This window comes from Anser brachyrhynchus (assembly GCF_964034855.1).
Source record: "Anser brachyrhynchus genome assembly, chromosome: 5".
Classification (NCBI taxonomy): Eukaryota; Metazoa; Chordata; class Aves; order Anseriformes; family Anatidae; genus Anser; species Anser brachyrhynchus.
This window is the reverse complement of record NC_137699.1, coordinates 51,145,318-51,164,226: the sequence shown is the minus strand read 5'-3', so window position 1 is coordinate 51,164,226 and position 18,909 is coordinate 51,145,318. Positions and strand designations below refer to the sequence as shown.

Sequence of the window (18,909 nt, the reverse complement as noted above, 5' to 3'; positions counted from 1 at the left end):
ATTTGCACATAAAGTACATAAGAATCTTTACCAGTCATTTCCTCTTAAAAGGTTGGTTTTGCATGTATCATCTCTTTCCAAAATACTTTCCGTAGCTATTCATATGTCTAGAAGTCAGCAGGACTAGATGGGGAAAATTATACATAAAAAAAAAATCCACTAAATACAGATCAGTTTGATCCAATTACAGCTACATTTTTTTGTTGTTTTAGTTTCCTTACATCAGCATAGAATTAAGCTCTATATTTATGGATGTTTCAGAAAGATCTGTTCCTGCAAACAGAGGTGGTTAAGATTATTCCAGATATGCATCTTGTTATATAGTGCAATCAGTGAACTGAAACTGGGTCTAGCTGTGATTCACTGTTCAAACAGCAAACCCTGCAGATCAGATCCCAGAGGGTAGGCAGTGGGGCAGAGAGTGAGGAGAGCAGAGAGCACCTGCAGGAACAAAACAGTTCCTGAGAATATTTTTTACTTTATCAAATTTCATATTCATTACAGCCAGGAATAAAGGCATCAGAAGGGGGAGTTTTGGTTAGCAATGTGAATACCTTGAGAGGCAGCCTTAGCACTTCATTTCATGTTCCAGACAGTACATATGGTGTGACCTGTTTGTTATTTTTGTGATTAAGGCAACAAGAGCAGTTCTGGCTGCAGAAGAGTCGAAGATTGAGAGGCTGAAGGCTCAGCTTAAGGATCTGCTACAGTTTTCCCAAGATGTGCAGCCACACGCTGAGAGTGTTGTCTCTGCCATACGGGACTATCAAAGGTAGAGAGAAGTCTGACTCTGGAGGGGGGGAGCAATCTCTCAGGCATTGAAGGGATTGAGAGGAGCCTAGTAAAAAAGAAAGAAGCCATATAATTGTAGGTGACAGGTGGAAAAAAAGTGGGTTTTTTTTCCTTTTTTTTTCTTTTTTCTTTTTTCTTTTTTTCCTAATTACATCTGCCTCCACATTTCAGTAAGCCTGTAATTTTAGCCATTTGCTAGGAGTTGTAGGTTTCTGGAAGTTTTCAGGCAGTGATCTTGTGTCATTGATGTTGTATACGGTTCGAAGAAAATTAGATTGTTGGCAGCTAATTTGATCTTCTTAGTCTTGTATAATAATAATTCATGTACTTTGCTTGCCTTTCATGACAGCAACTAGAAAATCAGGACAGGAGCTGTAGTAGTAAACGGTTCAGAAGAATTATGGCCCTTCCTTTTTGAGTCTGCTGTGATGACTCATCGGCCTTAGCAATTACTTGGCAGAGTTTATTCCCCTTCTCCTGGCTGCATGCATGCATGATTCCTGTTTTCAACTTGCCTTGGTTTGGAAACTCTGAAAGTTTAGCCTCTCCCTAGACTTCAGTGTTTCCGTTTCCAGGCTGCCTGGAATCAGGAAGTAAAGAAGCTGCAGCAAATTTTGCAAACTAGAAGAAAGGATCATTTTTTTGAGGGAAAAGAAAGGTCAGTTTTTGTCGTTTCGTGGTATTTTTTAACTGTATACAAGCTTATTTTCCTCTGTCCAGTGCAGAGTATGCTGCCTAGCTGGGAGGGTTATGGAAAAGGATTTCAGTTTAAAAACTAGCAAGTAGATGATGTCAAAAAAAAAGCAGAGAAAGCAGAACTTGCGTCTGAGTAGAAAATGGCAGCTGCTCTTTCTCCAGCTTCTTTCCAAAGCTTCTTCGCAAAGTCTGGCAGCTTCACGCTGAGCCTGGCAGGGGCAGCAGAGCAAATGGCAAGGGACATGTAATGTCAGTGCTTTCCTTTTGCGGAGCTTTCAGCTTCTGCAAACTTGTCTTTGTTTAGCTTTGTGACGTCCCGGTGACACGAGTAAGATTATTCTCTCTGATTTTATGGACAGGCAGAATTAATCATGATTACCTTGGAAGCCTGTGGCATTGTTCTTGACTACTTATCCCGTGAATTCTCGGGATATGGTTCCCATATGCACACGCAGTTTGGGCTGCATTCTGCCATGTCAAACAGGACTCAGAAAACTGGGAAGTCAGGAAAGCTTAGAAAAACAGGAGGCAGCTGCATGGGGTGTGTCTCTGCTAGGCCTTGTTACTCAGCTGTATCTTGGATAAGCCTTTGTAAGAGAAGCCTGGATACTAAATAAATGTGTGCCGATTTAGTTTTATATATATACGCACATACACGCACACAGAGGTAGGTAGGTATGTGTATACATATATATATATTTATATTTTTCCAGAATCATATATATAAATGTATATAAATACAAGAGATTCTGCAAATGTGGTTCTGCAAAATTTTAAAAATCTAGATCTGAAGACAAAAAATGATTATGTATTTTCCTTTTGTTATAAGTAAGTTAGGGTGATCACAGTTTTCTTAATACAATTTTTACATGTAAAACTACAGACAACTGCAGTTAAATTCTAGATACTCTTGGCTTGTTCCTCCAAAAAGTCAATGAGACTGCTCTGGTAATATAATTTGGTAAATCGTGCTGTTGATATCAGCCAAGAAAGATGGCATACAAGGAGAAATGACCGACTGCTAAAAACACAAAGTAGTTCCTAATACACAGTTGTACAAAAGAAAAATGTGTCTTGGGGCATCTAAATGAAGTTTTGTCAGACCTTTCTGATTGACAGAACAGCTGTCAGTATGTAACACCAGGCTCAGGCAGTAAAAAAGGCTGAGGCTTTTGTGTAGCTTATGGTTTACACCCAAAGACTGTGTTAATTCATACCTCGATGAATGGGATATTTGGACTTGGATTTTTTTGTAATTTTTTTTTTGTCACTTTATCCTTGCAGTGTTAGAGGGAAGACATCTAAAATGAGTACCGACACGGAAACTCAACTGAGGAAACTTTTCCAAAATCCCCTGCAAGATTTTGAACAATGGAAGCCTTCCGTCCAGATGCTCCTGAAGTCTCCAGAGCCGTTGCTGGCTCAGATTGAGGTAGTAAACCTGTTACTAAATTCGGAAACTGATACTTGGTATGTATTTGTCCAAGCTATGCCAGCAGCTGCCTGTGTACAGCTGCCAACCAGCAGCAGCTGGAAGGGTCTTTCCTGTATGATATGAAACCCCACAGCACAGAGTTCAACTCGAGCTGTAGCAAAATGTCTTACTTTCTGCCCTTCCCTGGTTAATTGGAGTTGTCAACTGAATAGACTGAAGTGCTAGGTATCTTTAACAATGTTGATAATACTGTTTAGCCTTAACCCAAATCTCCCTGGACAGGAAGTCTGTGGACTCTGTAATGAGCATGTAGTAATGTAGTTGTGGGATTAAAATGCATGATTTCTGCATGCACCCGGAAAGGTGCGTTTGTTACTTTGTCATCCCTGTAATCTCCAGCATAGATGTGTCTGTGAACAGGGATGGAGTTTACCCTTGGGATGAGCATTCAAGCTGTCCTTTCTGTTGGTTGTTTAGGCCTCTCCTCTGCACAGACAACTCTTTCCATAGTTCAGCTTTCCTCTATTTCTGTTCACAAAATGGATGCAGCCCTGGTGCTTCTAACATTATCAGGAAGACTTTTCCTTTAACTGGGCACTGTCCAGGTACCTTCTGTTACCCCTTGTCGGCCCAGCATGCTGTTTTTACCTGAATTTGTCATACTGCTTTGGTTGTGTGACTTGTGTGAGAATAATACAGTTATGTTATTATTTTTTTGTTTGTTTGTTTATTATGATTCCACTGGAAAAATTGTTTTTCCTTTAGGTTGCTCTAGCTGAAAGCTCCCAGTTCAAAGAAAAGTTGATGACATTACAGCTGAAGAAAGATTTGCTAAACAATATCCTTGGTGAGGAAAAAGCTAAATCTTTCCTAGCAGAAGTAGCTGAAGCTTCAAAGGAGAGAGAAATACTACACAAAAGTCTGTTACAAACCAAAAGCAAACTCCAGGTGAGCTTCAAAGCCCATATGCAGACTTTGCCTGTGACAAAGATGATGATCAATTTTTTACTAAGCCAGCTTTATAGAAATAAATTTAGTATGAACCAGTTGTGCCCAATCTATTTTCCTAGGCTAATCAAATATTCAAATAAATTTATGGCCTGTTGCATAGTGTGGCATAGTATTTGTTCTACGTATGAAATGGACATTAACAAAGATAATGCCAAGGGATGTACACTGAATGCTGATTTTTTTTCTTCTTTCTCCTCCTAGAATTTGATATTGCAACATAAGGACTTCGATGCTGGTTTTGCACCGTTGCAGAAGAAATTATCTGCCATCAAAGCCAAATTAGATCTGGAGAATGAACCACAGACAAACCTCTTGGGTAAAAAGACACAACTCCAGAGACTCCAGGTACTTTACAGCAATGCTTGACCATGATATCCTCAGTTAATTGTGCTCCTGGTCATGTTTTATTAGTGTTAGAAATTCAGGACTGTTTCCCGTAAATTGAGCTATGTTTTTCACCAAAGAGAATGTATCCTGCTGCTAACCACTGAGAATGAAACTAAGATAAACTGAACCAATCTAACTCCCTTCGTAAGCAGGGAGTTTTCATTGTCTCACCTCCCTTCACATCACTTCTTCCTGCTGTTTACCTTCTCACAGCTTTGACACTTGCCCGATTTACACCAAGTGCTAATTCAGCTGGCTAAGATAGGGAAAATAATAACCATTGCAAAAAATATTATAATTTTCCATCTGTTTAATGTTTTGAACTGGTTCAGCAAAGGGTCCAACATGCTCAGTGGGACTAGATAGCTGGGAAAGGGGAGAGAAGAGTTGAAAGGGAAAAGAGAGGGAGCATCAATCTTCCTTTTGGCCATGGTGACCTATGGTGATTCAGATATACTATGCCATTTCACCTTTGGTGACTGTAAAGTTGTCAGTACTTACCTGATTGTATTATGTGTCTTCTGGCAGCTTCTCAGCATCTTGTTGTCTTTGTTATCAAGAGGCGACATGTAAGAACATCCAACCATTTCTTTCAGAACTATTTACTTCTAGACATCAAACAAACAATTAATTTTCTTAATGCCTTTTTTTGTTTTTGTTTTTGGTTCCTTCACACTCTCAACTGAAATTTCCTTTAGTGAATGTTTGGTAAAGGGCCACACCACATCTAGCACATAGCCTTTACACAGTCTGTCTTTTCCACTGCAGATGATCCAAGATGACCTGGCAGAGCTTGCAATTCAAATGGAAGAGGTAGAGAAGCTGGTTCAGTCAAACACGACACACAGGCATGAAATGAATCAACTTTTATCTGATGCTCAGGCCCTGAAGAGATCACTGGAGGTAACGTACAGAAGAGTTTTTGGTTGCAGGAGGAGTTACCAGTTGCCCCATTTAAAATAAAGAAATAAATACATAAAATCTTTGAGCATATGAGATTATAAACTATGAAAGACAGATATTTTCATTTCAGGTGAAGAAAGCACTACATTCTTATGACTTTGATAACTCTTCTAGGATTCTCTGGTTATCTGTAATGTAATTTCCCTTTGGCACAGACTACCTTCCACGTGTATTTTTTATATAGATAAATTATTTCTGGAGCGGGTCTGAGATTTCTGACAAATAGATCTGATAGTTACATTATCATGGAGGTGCTTGGACTTGTTCATGGATTCCTAGACAGAGCTGTAGTACTAAACCAACTGTTTTTTCTTGTGTAGCTTTGTGACCTGAAAGTTGATAAGTGTTGCACTTTCACAAGTACTAGCTTTGACCTGAGACTTTCTGTAGCTTGTAAATGTAGTTATAAAATGACCTTTCCAAACAGGCTCAGAAGAGCTTATGAAATTACCTTAGTTATGCAGAGCACCGTAAAATTACGTGTAATAAAGTGTTACCCTAATATGCACTGTTGAATTTTAGTTTCAATCTGAATATTTCATTTATCATTGAACTGGACTTTTGAGGGAAAAAGAAAAAAAAAGTATATACAGTCATTTCTGTTTCAAATAGTAAAAGGTGTATTTAATAATGATTGAGGTATAAAAAAAAATCGTATCCTTTATTCTGTTTCAGCTGAAAAAAAAGGAGCTATGCTAGTGCTTAATGCCCCCATGTGGTTGAATTCAGGTCTGCACGAGCTTTTAGGTGTCTTCTACGTAACTGATACTAAAAGCTTTTTGTGTCTCGTTAACAGCTGTTTGTGTCCTTTCTGCCCATGAGATTCTGTGTTAGCACTCACAGCATTAGATCTAGCAGTAAAAGTGCTTTTTGTCTGTGTTCTATTGCTGACATATTTTTATCATTTGCAGCTGATGATCCAGCAGACTGAAGAGCATGTTCAGAAGCACTGGGCATTTAATGACAAACTCTCTGACCTCGAGCAGTGGATCACAGCAACCACAGAGAAGATCAGCTCCTACCAAGGTGCTGATGGAAAGCAGATCACTGAGAGCAGGATGGCAGACCTCGAGGTGAGAAAGGCATTTTAGTGTAAGATGCTGCAAAGTGAATAAGTAATATTCAGGCATTATGAGAAGGGGTTTTATAGCCAGGGGCTCTAAGCTGAGGAGAGTGGTGATGTTTGTTCTTCCTGAGATAACTTTTGCTGCTGCTGCCTCCCTGCTTTGCCCCGTGCTGTGGGAGATGGAACTAGGTACAAGACAAGAACAGTGAGAAATAGACAACTGTAGAAATGGATAAATTTTTATCAAAGGACTAGTGGTTTTGAAATGTTATACCTATCTTTGTCTGTATGTATGCATCAATACATTGAACATTACCATGTTACCTATCCTTATACTGTGTTGAACCAAGCAATTCCACAGTTGCTTTTTTTTTTTTTTTTCCCTATGTAGCAGTATTTTGCATGCTAGACTCACTCTGCCAGCTTACCTTAGCTGGCAGCCTTTATCTTCATATGGGAAACTAAAATATCTCAAGGGAAGTCTACAGAAGGGATGCACTGACAGCTTAGGCCCTTTAAGTTTTGCCATCAGCTCTTTGACTTATGTTGGCTTTTTGCAAGAATCCTCAGAATATCTTTTTTCCCGCTAGGTATGTTCTAGCTAGTGCCAACAGAACCAGCATAGTCCTGGACTGAACATGGCCTTCAGTCTGACATAGCCTCTGCTTTACCCAGGATACCTAGAAGTAACTGTAAGGGCTGTGCGTTTCAGAGATGGCTAGCAGAGTTTCCAGATAAGGAGATCCAGCTGCACCTTGTAGAAGCTCATGGCCAGCTGGTCATGGAGAAGTCTTCCCCAGAGGAGACCGCCTATGTCCAGGCTGAGCTGGATCAGCTGAAGGAGTCTTGGAGATCACTGAAAGAAATGGCAACTGGGTAAGTGTTCGTGTATGTTTTCCTCAAGTCCCTTCAAGGGTCTGCTCCTCACTGCTGTATGACCAGAAATACTTGGTGCCTTATGCTCTGTGCTGTAAAAGTGAACAACTATGTCACAGTGCTGGGAAGCAGGATAAGATTTTATTTCACTGTTTGTAAGTTGGAAATCACAACTTTGAAGAAAATCATTTTAGAAAATCCAAGGACCAGAGTAGTCTCTGAAGCTGCCTTTTTTCATGCTTGGAGCAGGCAGTGCCTCCTTAGGGTCCGGCTCACCCTTGTCCAGCAGTCCATGTCCAAGGAAATAGGACATAGACTGGGTGATTTCTGCTGTTGTTCCTCACATGCCCATTCACTTTGCTGTCTGGTCCAGAGATACCTCAAAGGAGACTATGTCTGTGACAGCTTGTGACTTTTGCAAACCTGCAGGAGTCCAAGCAGAGCTAAAGCCCTCCCTTAGCTGGCAAATGTGGACTTATTTATTTTGCCCTCACGGTGCAATGTCAAACTGCTGTTCAGGCCTGTTAGTCCGTATTAAAATTTAATACTGTGCTACTTGTGAGTGTGTGTGTGTATTCATACGTAGTGACAGGATAAGCATAAAAATGACCTAAATTGAGGAAGGCCTAATTTTACTTCTTGCTGTTTCCAGACTGGGAGATGTATTGTCAAGGAAGTATATTTTTTGGACACTCACTCCACCCAGTGAAGGAAAACAAAACACTCAAATGACAATTTAGAACTAGAGGACTGGTGCTGCTTTGAGACAATCCTATCTTATTTTGTTAAAAAGATGTTGGAAATAACTGTAATATTAATAAATTGTAATAGTGTTATTTCACTAGAGACGTCCCCCATACCCCAGTCAAAATGTGTGCATCTCACTGTTAGATGTCTCACTGCACTGATACATTTGATTTTGTGTTTTCAAGTCTTCTCAAAAGGTGGCAGTTAAATAGACCAGTGGCTGATAAGAAGAAGAAGAAAATAGCATTTGTGGACAGCAGACACATCTCTGGACCTGCATTCCATCTTTTAGATCCCAACCATAAGCAGGTGAGAGGGGGAGTTTGAGTCTGCCTTTATTATCAGTTTCACAAGAACAATTTCATTGGCTTCATTTGATACTATGGGTTATAAGCTTGGAGGTTGAGATCTTGCAATCAGGCCTTCAGAAGAAACATCTGACTTAACAGTAATGGATTTTTTTTGTTGCTGTTGTTCTGTAACCTAGGAGAGGATAAGAAAAGGACAAAATATAAGTAGCCCCCTTCACCTCCTATATGACTTTGAAGAGTGGTTACAAGGAGAAAACGACAAACTGTCCAAAATTCTTGCTACGACTTCATCTTCCACAGAGAAAATCAAGGCACGCCATAGCAAACTGGAGGTTAGTTTTCCAGACAGAGATTGAAATAAAAGCATCTCCATAAAGAATCTTAAAAAAATGAAAAACAAACAAACAAACAAAAAAACTTACGCTTCCTGCGTTAGGAGACTCCAGTGTTACAGAGAAACTAGTAAGCTCAGGACTTTAGGACAAGTATTTTGCTCTTAATAAGAAAGATCTGCCACAGCCAAAGTGGTAGAAGGGAAAGGAGCAGCCTGGCCTGTAGATGTTGGACTGAACATTTCTAGCGTGGTACAGCAAAGATGTTCATTAAAAGAAGCTGATTTAAAATCAGGGTTTGGTATTTGACATTACTGTTTTAAATTTGTTTGAATGAACTAACAAAACATGCTGTAAGAAATGAAACAAAAATATCCAAAGCTGCAGGGGTCCTGCAGATGAGTGGACCATTAATTCAAGCCAAAACAAACAAACAAAACAAAACAAACAAACAAACAAACAAACAAAACAAGGATAGAAATAAACATGCTGTTCCAGAATACCCAGTAGTTTGATTTAGTACCACTGATTTTTAAAGTGTTAGATTTAAAAAGTAAGATCTTCTTGAATTCCGAGTTACTGGTGTAACTTTGTCTTTGCCTGCAGGAACTGCAGGCTCGTGTGCCTGATGGTCAGCGTCACTTTGAGGACCTTCTTCATCTTTACCCTGCCATTGGCGACTCTGAAGGTCTGGAGGACCTGCGTTACCGATGGATGCTTTACAAATCTCAACTGAAAGAGTACATGAGTTTGCCGGTAGGTGACAGCACTCAATTTGCTGATCTCTGCCTTCGCTCATTCAGTTTGCTGCAAATTGCTAGTTCCAATTCAGCTGTACACTTATGTGTGCTTAATTAAAACCTTCCTTAGTAAATGCCATAAAAGACAGAACAAATATAGCTATGTATTTATAAACATAAGCATGAACCTTCTTGTATTAAAATAAAAGTTGCACACTAGTTTTTTTCACTTTATAAGCAATGCTCAGAATATTTCTTAAAGTGGAAGGTTCCAAACAGAACAGTAATTGGCCATTGTCAAAAATGCACACAATTGGGGATGGTGAGGTTTTTGCATGTGAGTATTTTGGTTATATACCTTGTTCTGGGCAAATGGATTTCTAGCATTTTTGCCCTTTCTCTATGCAGCGTGTTCTCTTGAATTATTTTTTGAACAGTTCCTGTGGTAAGAATATATTTACTGTTCATTATTTGCATCTCTCCTACTAGAAGACGGTGATCAGAATAGCCACTGACTGAACTAACTCAGAAAGTAACAATGCACAGGAGGACCTTGTCCTATCTATGTCCCTTTTGAAACTGTCTTCATGAGCTAAGGATGTAGAATGGGATAAGGACAGGTATTTTTAAAGGACAAATGCAGTATATTTTAATGTGTGAACCAAATGTTTAAAGACTTTATAGAGTTATTACATTTAAGACATACTAAGGATGGCAAAATTCATCCCAATATGTAAGATATTGTGAGTCATACTAAAGGTATTCCCATGTTCTTAGCATAAACATACATAATTATTAAGTGTTTTTTCTAACTTAACATTGTCTGTTCAAAGTACCTTCATCAGAGTACTTGACTTTCCAGTTGTGCATTTGGCACTTTCTATACAGAACGTGAACACCTGAAAAAATTGAAACCCCAGCAAATTTTCTGCTTCAGGAAACCTTGGTTTCAAATCCAGAAATTATTTAAAACAAAAATCCTTTAAAGTTCACAGAAGGTATTCATGACCTCTGTTAATCAAAAGCATATTTCTTAGAATTCATTGCCACTGATTATAATGTGTAATGCTTTTTTTGAACAAACCCTCATGTAAGTATAAGTATAGTCAATAGGTGTCAGTAAAATCAAACTTATTGGTAGGAGAGCATTTCATCTGATTCAAATAGTCAAGAACCTGAAAGCATTTTAGCTTTCTGCCTAATATGTGTTAAAAAGGTCATTAAAAAAAAAATCACCTGCTGGTTCACTCTATCCAGATGACCATGAATTTAAAGAAACATCCCGTGTAAGGTGAATACTCATTTATAGGCTCCACTGGGATCTTAAGTTCACACTTTTTTTTTCCTTTTTTTTTTTTTTTTAACAGAGTATGAGATCTTTGGAAGAACCAGACAGATCCAGAAAGGTATGAGAGTTTCTTATCATTAAACTAAAAAAAAATATATTTTATCAGACATTTCACAGATAATAATTTTAACTTATTTTTTTGCAAGATTCTTAATAATCAAATAATTTCAGGAATGTCTCTTAAAAAAAGGAAGTTTTCTCTTTTTTTTTTATTTTTTATTTTTTCCTTTATCCATAGAGTCCATCTCCTATATGCTATGCTATATGAACTTAATTCATTTTTCAAAAGATACTAAGGAACACTTAATATCTCTCTCCAAAGGATTTAGGGACCAAGTGACTAAATAACCTTGAAAATGGGACTTCTGATTCCTTTAGACACTTCAGAAAAATTACTTTGGATCATTGAGCTGACTTTCTTACTAATGCAAGAAAAACAGAAAGTAAAGAGATTTGCCTAATGTTATTAGACTAAATCCTTACTCTAAGCAGCAAAATTCCTCCTGTGAAGAGTTTCTTTTGGAAGTGATGACATAAGAAACAGAAGCAGTACAGCAGATGATAAGGACAAGCTTAAAGAAAACAAAATACTGCCAGCTTCTTACTTAACCTAAGAAGCTTTTCTGATCCACTTTTCATAAGTCAGGGAGTGTTTCTGTTGAGCTGGACAGTGCTGAACAGTCCTTCCTCTATGTCAGACCTTGCTCAGTTTACAGAGAGTTAGCTTCTACTTTGCACTGTTATCTCACTTTCACTGTGTTTTCAGAAGGAATAGAATAAGGCTCTATTTGCCCAACACAAGGTAAATTGGATGAATAAAGTGTTGCATGAACATAATCACATAATCATCTTAAACTAAACCAAGCCCTTGATTTCTCCTGTTGCAACACCTCTTTTGAAAAGACCAATATTTAAAGTGCAATACAGTGCAGCTCTAGTATGGTGAGAAGTCAAGATTTCTTCATTCAGAGATATTCCTTTGGTGCTCAAATGTGGAGAAGCAACTCCCATGTTTTTCCCCAGTGAAATAGTGACTTATTCCTGGTAGTTTTCACACATCACCTGAGTAGTTTTGTCTACAGTTCAGCCTTCCTGAAAACCCCCGAAGACTTTCCAGTCTTGCCTGCCTGGCTCAGCATTAATTGTTTAGTACTGTTGGTGATGCAGTAAAAGTTGACAGAATTTTGCAGGTTGGAAAAACAATGTGACATTTTAATACTCGGTGTAGAGGGAACATTTAGTAGTGTTGCCTTCCCCTAGAGGAGGCCTAAAGGGACAGTCCAGAAGACTGACCAAGGAATTCTCTGCTTTCATATGATTCAGGTGGCTAGAGTTGTCTGGAGAGGAGTGGAGTGAGGAAAAAAAAAAAGTAACAAACAAACAAACAAAAACAATAACAAACCAAAGCAAATGAGCAAACAAACAAAAAATCCCTTTGGACATCAGCCCATCTTCACTGAGCAATTAGATGTTGTTTTGTAATTCATCTTTCCCACCTGCCTTGGGGTAGGTGGTATTTGTTCCTCAACCTCTCTAAAAGAGACTGAAGTCTTCTGTTAATTTTCAAGGATACTGAAATAACATAATGGCAGACAGCAAACATTTTTCAATTAGGCCTACAGCAAGAGCACAAAAAAGCATTCTCTGAGTTTTTAATAGCTACTGAACACAAAGAGAAACAGCTCGGGGTGAGAAGGATTGTAGAACTGAAATAACGCATAAGCACAAAGGAAATGGCTCCCATTGCACCAACGTTATGTGCAGTTTTCCCCCAGCCAGTACAAATGTTGTTGTAACTTACACCTTAATCACTTCAGTGGGATTCTGCAGACTTCAGAGCATTCATTCTGGATTTAAACTGTGTCTACAATCAGAATCCAAGTGCTGTAAGCAGAGGTGTCTCTTTCACTCAGGCTAAGGCTCTTATCAGGATGTGAGCCTGCTTTGACATAACGTGGTTGAACACCATTTAGGAGAACCAGAAGATAACGTTGATCCCTTGTGGATGCATCACTGTTCAGGCTGAGAGAAGAGGAAAAGCAAACCAATTGCAGAATTGGGAGCTTTGCAGTTTATTTTAAAATCAGATGTAACACTTAAAGTGTGAAAAATGAAAGAAAGATAAGGCAAAATATTTTTGTATGTTTTGACTATCCTTTCAAATCTGTGATGAAGGAAACCACTCAGAGTGGCTGATCTCAGGAGTTAGTATCTGCAGAAAGGACACCTGGTTGGGGGCTGCTTCACTGTACTTGAAATATCCAGTGAGTTGGCATGCAATGGGAGGTGCCAAATTTTCTGGTATTTTGGACTGATCTCTGCTTCTACAACATGAGGTCCCCGGTGGCTCTGCTTGTCTTCCAAGTCTGAGTTATGAATATTTTGCAGCAGAAACAGATCAACCTGGAAAATGGGAAGACCCAGGGGCAGCCAGTCTCATTGCATTGCCCTCTGGTTTTATTCGTTTTCTAGCCTGCGTGGCAAAATGTTGGCCAGAATAGAGCCTACTCCATGTTTATTAATGAGCTTTTTTCTGATCATTCATTCTTCGCTGAGGACGTGCCCCTAGCCACCGGTGCCCTTAAGGAACAGCGTGGCCTAATGACTGGGATGTGAGCAGCTTCTTGTTGATTAACAAAAAACAGTTGCAGGAAATTGCACTGGCTGTAGTGAATTTTTAGCAGGTGCCAGTGACAGGGCAATGTAGATGGATATTTCTGCAGGGCACCTAGCACATTCAAGGACGTAATCAAGCAAATGCTCAATAATAGCTATGATAAATGTTACATTCAAAGGTTGGCTCTGAGTTAACTGAAAATATTCCACGGACATTCTTAACAAAAATAGGAAGTCAAAAGCTCATTATTTACAGGTCTAGGCAGCACTGCTTGATTTATTTTCTCAAGTGCTCAGAGTAATTACACTTCCTTGCTACACAAAATGATTCTGGCTTTATTGTTTGTACAAACAAAATAATTAGAATTCATTACATCAGTGGTCAGCTAATTGCTTCCTTTGAGATTCTGCTAAGAATAATCTCCTATAACACATGGACAGAAGGAGCCTGTAATTTAATCTTATTTAGAAACACCATTGATCTGGAGTCAATCAAATTAATGCAGCCATTCAGGAAACTGTGCAAAGCAAGAGCTTGCCACAGCTTGTCAGGAAGAAAACAGTAACGCGTTCTGCTCCATCCAAGTGCAGGTACGACAGGAATTCTTCAAGGCAGAAACTCATATTACAAAAATGCTCAGCATCATATGTACATGCTTGTGTTAATGGTGCCTTTCTATTGAAAGTATGTGGACTGTTTATTTTCCTGTAGTCCTGCTGGGTTTTAATCACTTGAAATCTTCTGTGCAGGTACATTAATAGTAAAATGGAAAAGACTTGGTAAAATGTATCTTTTCCTCAGCTTTTCTTATCTCTTTTGACTAAGCAAATGTTTTCGTGCTGAACAAAAAAGGTTAGGTGTCAGCCAAGATGAAGCCAAAATGCTTCAAATTCAGGGCTGTGGGGGGAGCCAAGAGCTAGAGCCCAGTTTGTCAGTCAGGATCTGATGTTTTGCTGTGACACTTTGCTTTCTTGTTCTCTGAAGAAATGGCCCATATTTTTTCCATCACTGTGTCTATACAGCTGTGACTGCCTGCTGTAGGAATTATAATATGGCCCAAACACAGGGAGAAGAGCATCTCACCATTCAGATTAATAACAATTCCAGTTGGAGTAACATCACTCAGCAGTGGTGTTTGCTCAGAAAGGAAACTTCTTAGGGAGAAGGAAAAAAATAAAAATAATAATAATAAAAAAAAAGCTGAAAAATCCTGACCGTTCCTCTTCCTAATTCTGACCTGCTGCTCAGTATGCTGGCCAGACAGCATCGTCACCTTCCTTCTCCAACAGGTCCACTACCTTCCCTTCAGGTTACTGCAACTGAGACTGCCTGCCTGGCTGCACTTATTTCTGTACGTTCTGGGTTTTTCAACAATCCACATTGCAGACTTTCACAAATGCTAGAAAACAGGGACTCCTTGTTTGTCTCTTGCCTGGTTCTTCTACTTCTGTGCCTTGCTGATGCTCTCCCTCTAAAGAGGTGGTGGTGCAAGGTGGAGAAGACATTTTGCTTCCCAGGACGCCTAGTTCTCACCTTCTGTTGACATTAACGTGGCTGAATATGTGGTTGATGGCCCCTTCTTTGTTAAAAAGATGTGTCCTTCAATTATTCTACCACTTTGTGAAGTATTTGCAGATTTTCACTGAGCAGATATCTTAGAATGATGTTTCTCAGTGGATATAATTTTACTTACTAATTCAAAGGTATCAAGGGAGAGATTTATTGACAACAGCAGAATAAAACCAATTTCCACTAGACACACAAAAAATATTTTTAAACTACTGTGAAAAGCACAGTAAGAAAAAATATAATAATATCTCATTGTATAAGTTTAGTGGCTTTTTAAAACAAACAATCACATTTTAAAGTGATTTAAATAGAATACAAATAATATTCAAACTATGCACGATGACTGAAATTTCAGGTAAATTTAATCTTGAACTGAGGGAAGTCACTGGTAAAGCGGCTGGAAACATGCATTTTTGATGGGATAGACCAATGTCTGACCTTAGTAACTCTTCTACAGCTTCAGAAAAATGTTGTTTTTATTTCAGTTTTTATTCTTTCTATGCCAAATTTAATTAATTTCATATTGCAAGGCTGAGTGGAAGTTGGAAACTGGGAGTTGTTTTCCTTATCTACCTTCCTATATAAATGCAGGATACTGATGTCTAATATTAAACTTTCAGGCATAACAAAAACGTAATCCAGTTTACTAGCTGCCTAAGACTCTTCTTCCAAAAGTAGTAAAAAATTGCTTTTAAGTACAAAGTATGTTTGGATAAATCATGTTGCTTATGAGTGTATTTAAGCTACTGGTATATTTGTGGTTTTAATTATTCCATTTTCCCTTCATGATTTACTTGACACAAATCATGATTAAAGTATTCATCGTCTAGTAAAGATGAATTACTGTTCACCATTTTCTAACATCTTAATACTTCAGAATTAAAACTCTAACTATATATATTCTGTATAGATACAAATAGATGCATACAAATAGAAACAACTTTGTAGCTTAACATAACGCTTTGGGATTAAGGGAAAAAAATAAACTGCAAAGATTTTATTTCACTGCCAATAAATATATCTTAAAGGTAAATACACTGCAAATCAATGTTATTTTACAAAATGGGAAAAGCTTGTTCTAAAAAGTTGAAATTGACTACCTCAAGTATCTTGCTAGCTGATTTTTAGAACAGTTACTTTAGCTAAGATTTTAAATTGCAAGCTAAAAGCCTTGATTTAAATATCTTTTTAATAAAGTTATTTAGAAGTATTTTTTGTCAGGGATTGAAATCAAAGTAAAGAACCACCATCCTTCCTTGATACTGACTGGATTTCCAGAGCACGGATTTGTGTAGCACTGGTTTAAAAACCTCTTACCCTGTTCTGAAAGTTTTTCAAATGCTTCCCTTGTGATACTTAAGGGACTCAGTGTAACTCACTGCCTTGCTGTTGGGTGTGAAAAAGTGCTTCGAAATTACCCTGCTGGAAATTTGGCCCACCATATTCTCATAACATAGAACTAAGAAAATTTTAGTGACCCATCCTACCTACTGCTTTACTAGTCTTCCACAGTGCTTTCTGTCTTTTACCCCACATCAAACACTTCCTGGGTAAAGAGAAATCAGCTTCCACTGCTGGGACCAAACTGGGACTTTTTATGCTTGCTAAGGAGAAGCCTGGAGAATTATAGAAATACAGGCCTGGAGAATTATAGAAATGAGTGCTGCTTTAATGGATCAGGCTGTAGCCCTTGTCCAGTGGCATGCTCATCCTAAAAGCATGCATGTTGTTTATGCATGCAGAAGCTAACCTTTGTAAATCTGTTTGTGTCACAGCGGCATATGGCACCGGACTTAGTTCTAAGTGACTTTGCAGCAGAAAATCTGAAATATCTGCCATGTGTGATTGCTGAAATCTCAGATCTGAACTGCTGGCTTTTCCGTGTTTGTCGTTTCTTTTAAATCAAGCCTTCATCAGAGATTCTAGTTAACCATCCATCCGTGTTGAGGTACTCAGGATTTCCCCTCAGGGAGAAAACAAAAGCCTGTAATTTGCCTGTATGCTTACTTATTTACATGCATACACTTATCCTCTTCAAAATTGAGAAGAACATTGAGGTTACAAAGTCAAGCAAACTGAAGATAGAAAATGTCAGAGCTGAAATTGCTTGTGTGACCTCAGTTAACCTCCTTCAGCACAAACGTTCTGGTAGCCCTTTGTTAGATGGAGAAAGATAAGCACAGGACTCTGAAGGGTCCCAGCCATCCTCACTCATTCCTCACTGCTGGTTGCCTACCCTGGGCAGTGTTTATGTTTAGGAAAGTATGGTTCTGAACCCAGTGGCTCACTGTCCTTTTGCAGAGGCCTGACTGACAGCATTCGACACTTGGTTTCTGCTGTGGTGTGTGGGAGTGAGCCATAGCTTTGTCCTACAGCTTGCTGGATGCTCAGCTCTGTAGGGGCAGTGGTATCCAACTCCCCCAAATTGGGACCTCAGCAAGGAGGGAAAAAAAAAGTCCTTTTCTCTTGAAGAGACAAGCTGTGATTTGCAATATTGCTTATCTCAGAGAGGGATATTCACGGCTCTGAACTGAGAACTGATGAGGAGCCCACCTATAAATGGTCTCACACAGAGGTAAAAGTCCAATTTGCTTTGGTTTGAGAGAGTAGCCTCTGCTCCCCCTGGAGCTGATCTATTCTGGTTGGCAGTAACCTGCCTCTGTAAGCAGCAACTATGTTTGTTTCTAGTGGTATCTCAAGTGGCAGAAAGCCATGGCCTCCCAGAGGCAACTGCTTTACCAAAAAAAAAAAGCGATGGCACATGATGATGACATGCTTCTATTTAGAAGTATGGTAAACTGCTGTTCCTGTCTTCTTGGCAGCTCTGCTTGTACTCAAAGGAATGACGAGGTGGCAGAAATCACACCCATGTAGGCGATCCCTTCCAAGGTCTGTTCTTCCTATTAAGGTGTTCTTCCTCTGTCCCTGTTACTATAGGTTAAGCCCATTATGTTGTGATCTGCCCACTGGGGAGATACAGGCCTGGATTCATCCTGTCTGAGCAGTGGGCTCAGGGGGCTTTCAAGTCATGCACGGTGCAGAGAATTTAGGTGGGGACAGATTCTCCACAAGAAAGAACTAGGAGCTAGGTTCAAGGCTGACTTCTTCATGCCTCTAGTAGTTGACCCATGGAACTCCTTGCTGAAGGATATTGGACTTTAAAATTTTGCATAGGTTCAAGGAGAAGCTGGATAAGGTACCTGGAAGAAAGATTTACTGATAACAAGGTAGACAAGCTACATAGGCTCAGGAAAGTGCCAGAGCTGAAAGCGGTTGGAGGCGGAGAATATGAAGGAGTTGGTTCCTTTATCCATGGGGAGAGCAGGAGTTTTCAGATAGCAGTGCATCTCCGCAGATGGTATCTCAGTGAAATGCTCTACGGTCAGAGGAAGAAATCCAGAGTTGATCTTTCTTCTCTACTGAGTCCCTGATTCAGTGGTGTAGTTATGACTTTTATTGGACATGCTTGTGACATACAAGCAGCAGCCAAAACCCACTAATGAGAATGATATCAGATGCTGTATTCCTCTGCTTCCTCATAGAGCCAGATTAACTGGGTGTTTCTGCACGTCCTGGAATGTGGTCAACAGCAAACCAGGGAGTGCACTGAATTTTAGCAAAGCACTTCAGCAATTTATAAAGGAATATTCTGTAGCAAGTTCTAAAGTGCTTTTCTGCTGTTTCTCATCCAAGTGATTTTTCATGGTGCGCTGGGTAAGGAGTTATTAACTGCAAACAGATTTAAGTGCTGAGGACTCCCTAGATCTAAACCGATGCTTGTCATTCAAACACCCCAGCATGAATCAAGCACAAATGTGAATGTTCACAGCCAGTGCAGTTCATTTGGTAACAAGCATGCATTTAGCATTACACAAAACACAGCTGTCTGCCTCTTGACAATCCATGCTTCTCCTGATACGTTGAGGGATAAGGGGCAGGGAACAGGCGCTTATCTTTGATGGTGAACTTTAAAAGTATATTTTCATTTTAAATATCGACCTATTCCTTTTCCATGTGTG

The 18,909-nt window shown here is 39.2% G+C and overlaps 1 protein-coding gene across 5 annotated transcripts in view; it reads left to right on the top strand.

The window, feature by feature from the left end:
• SYNE3 (spectrin repeat containing nuclear envelope family member 3) overlaps positions 1 to 18,909 on the top strand; it is a 65,220-nt gene that overhangs the window by 31,833 nt on the left and 14,478 nt on the right. For all 5 annotated transcript variants that reach the window (XM_080594271.1, XM_080594273.1, XM_080594274.1 and 2 more), the window contains exons 7-17: positions 636 to 772; positions 2,773 to 2,920; positions 3,689 to 3,871; positions 4,136 to 4,279; positions 5,090 to 5,224; positions 6,196 to 6,357; positions 7,063 to 7,226; positions 8,159 to 8,282; positions 8,461 to 8,616; positions 9,223 to 9,372; positions 10,724 to 10,762. In XM_080594271.1, the coding sequence (XP_080450397.1) occupies positions 636 to 772; positions 2,773 to 2,920; positions 3,689 to 3,871; positions 4,136 to 4,279; positions 5,090 to 5,224; positions 6,196 to 6,357; positions 7,063 to 7,226; positions 8,159 to 8,282; positions 8,461 to 8,616; positions 9,223 to 9,372; positions 10,724 to 10,762 (1,542 nt within the window). The remainder of the gene's footprint in view (positions 1 to 635; positions 773 to 2,772; positions 2,921 to 3,688; positions 3,872 to 4,135; positions 4,280 to 5,089; positions 5,225 to 6,195; positions 6,358 to 7,062; positions 7,227 to 8,158; positions 8,283 to 8,460; positions 8,617 to 9,222; positions 9,373 to 10,723; positions 10,763 to 18,909) is intronic.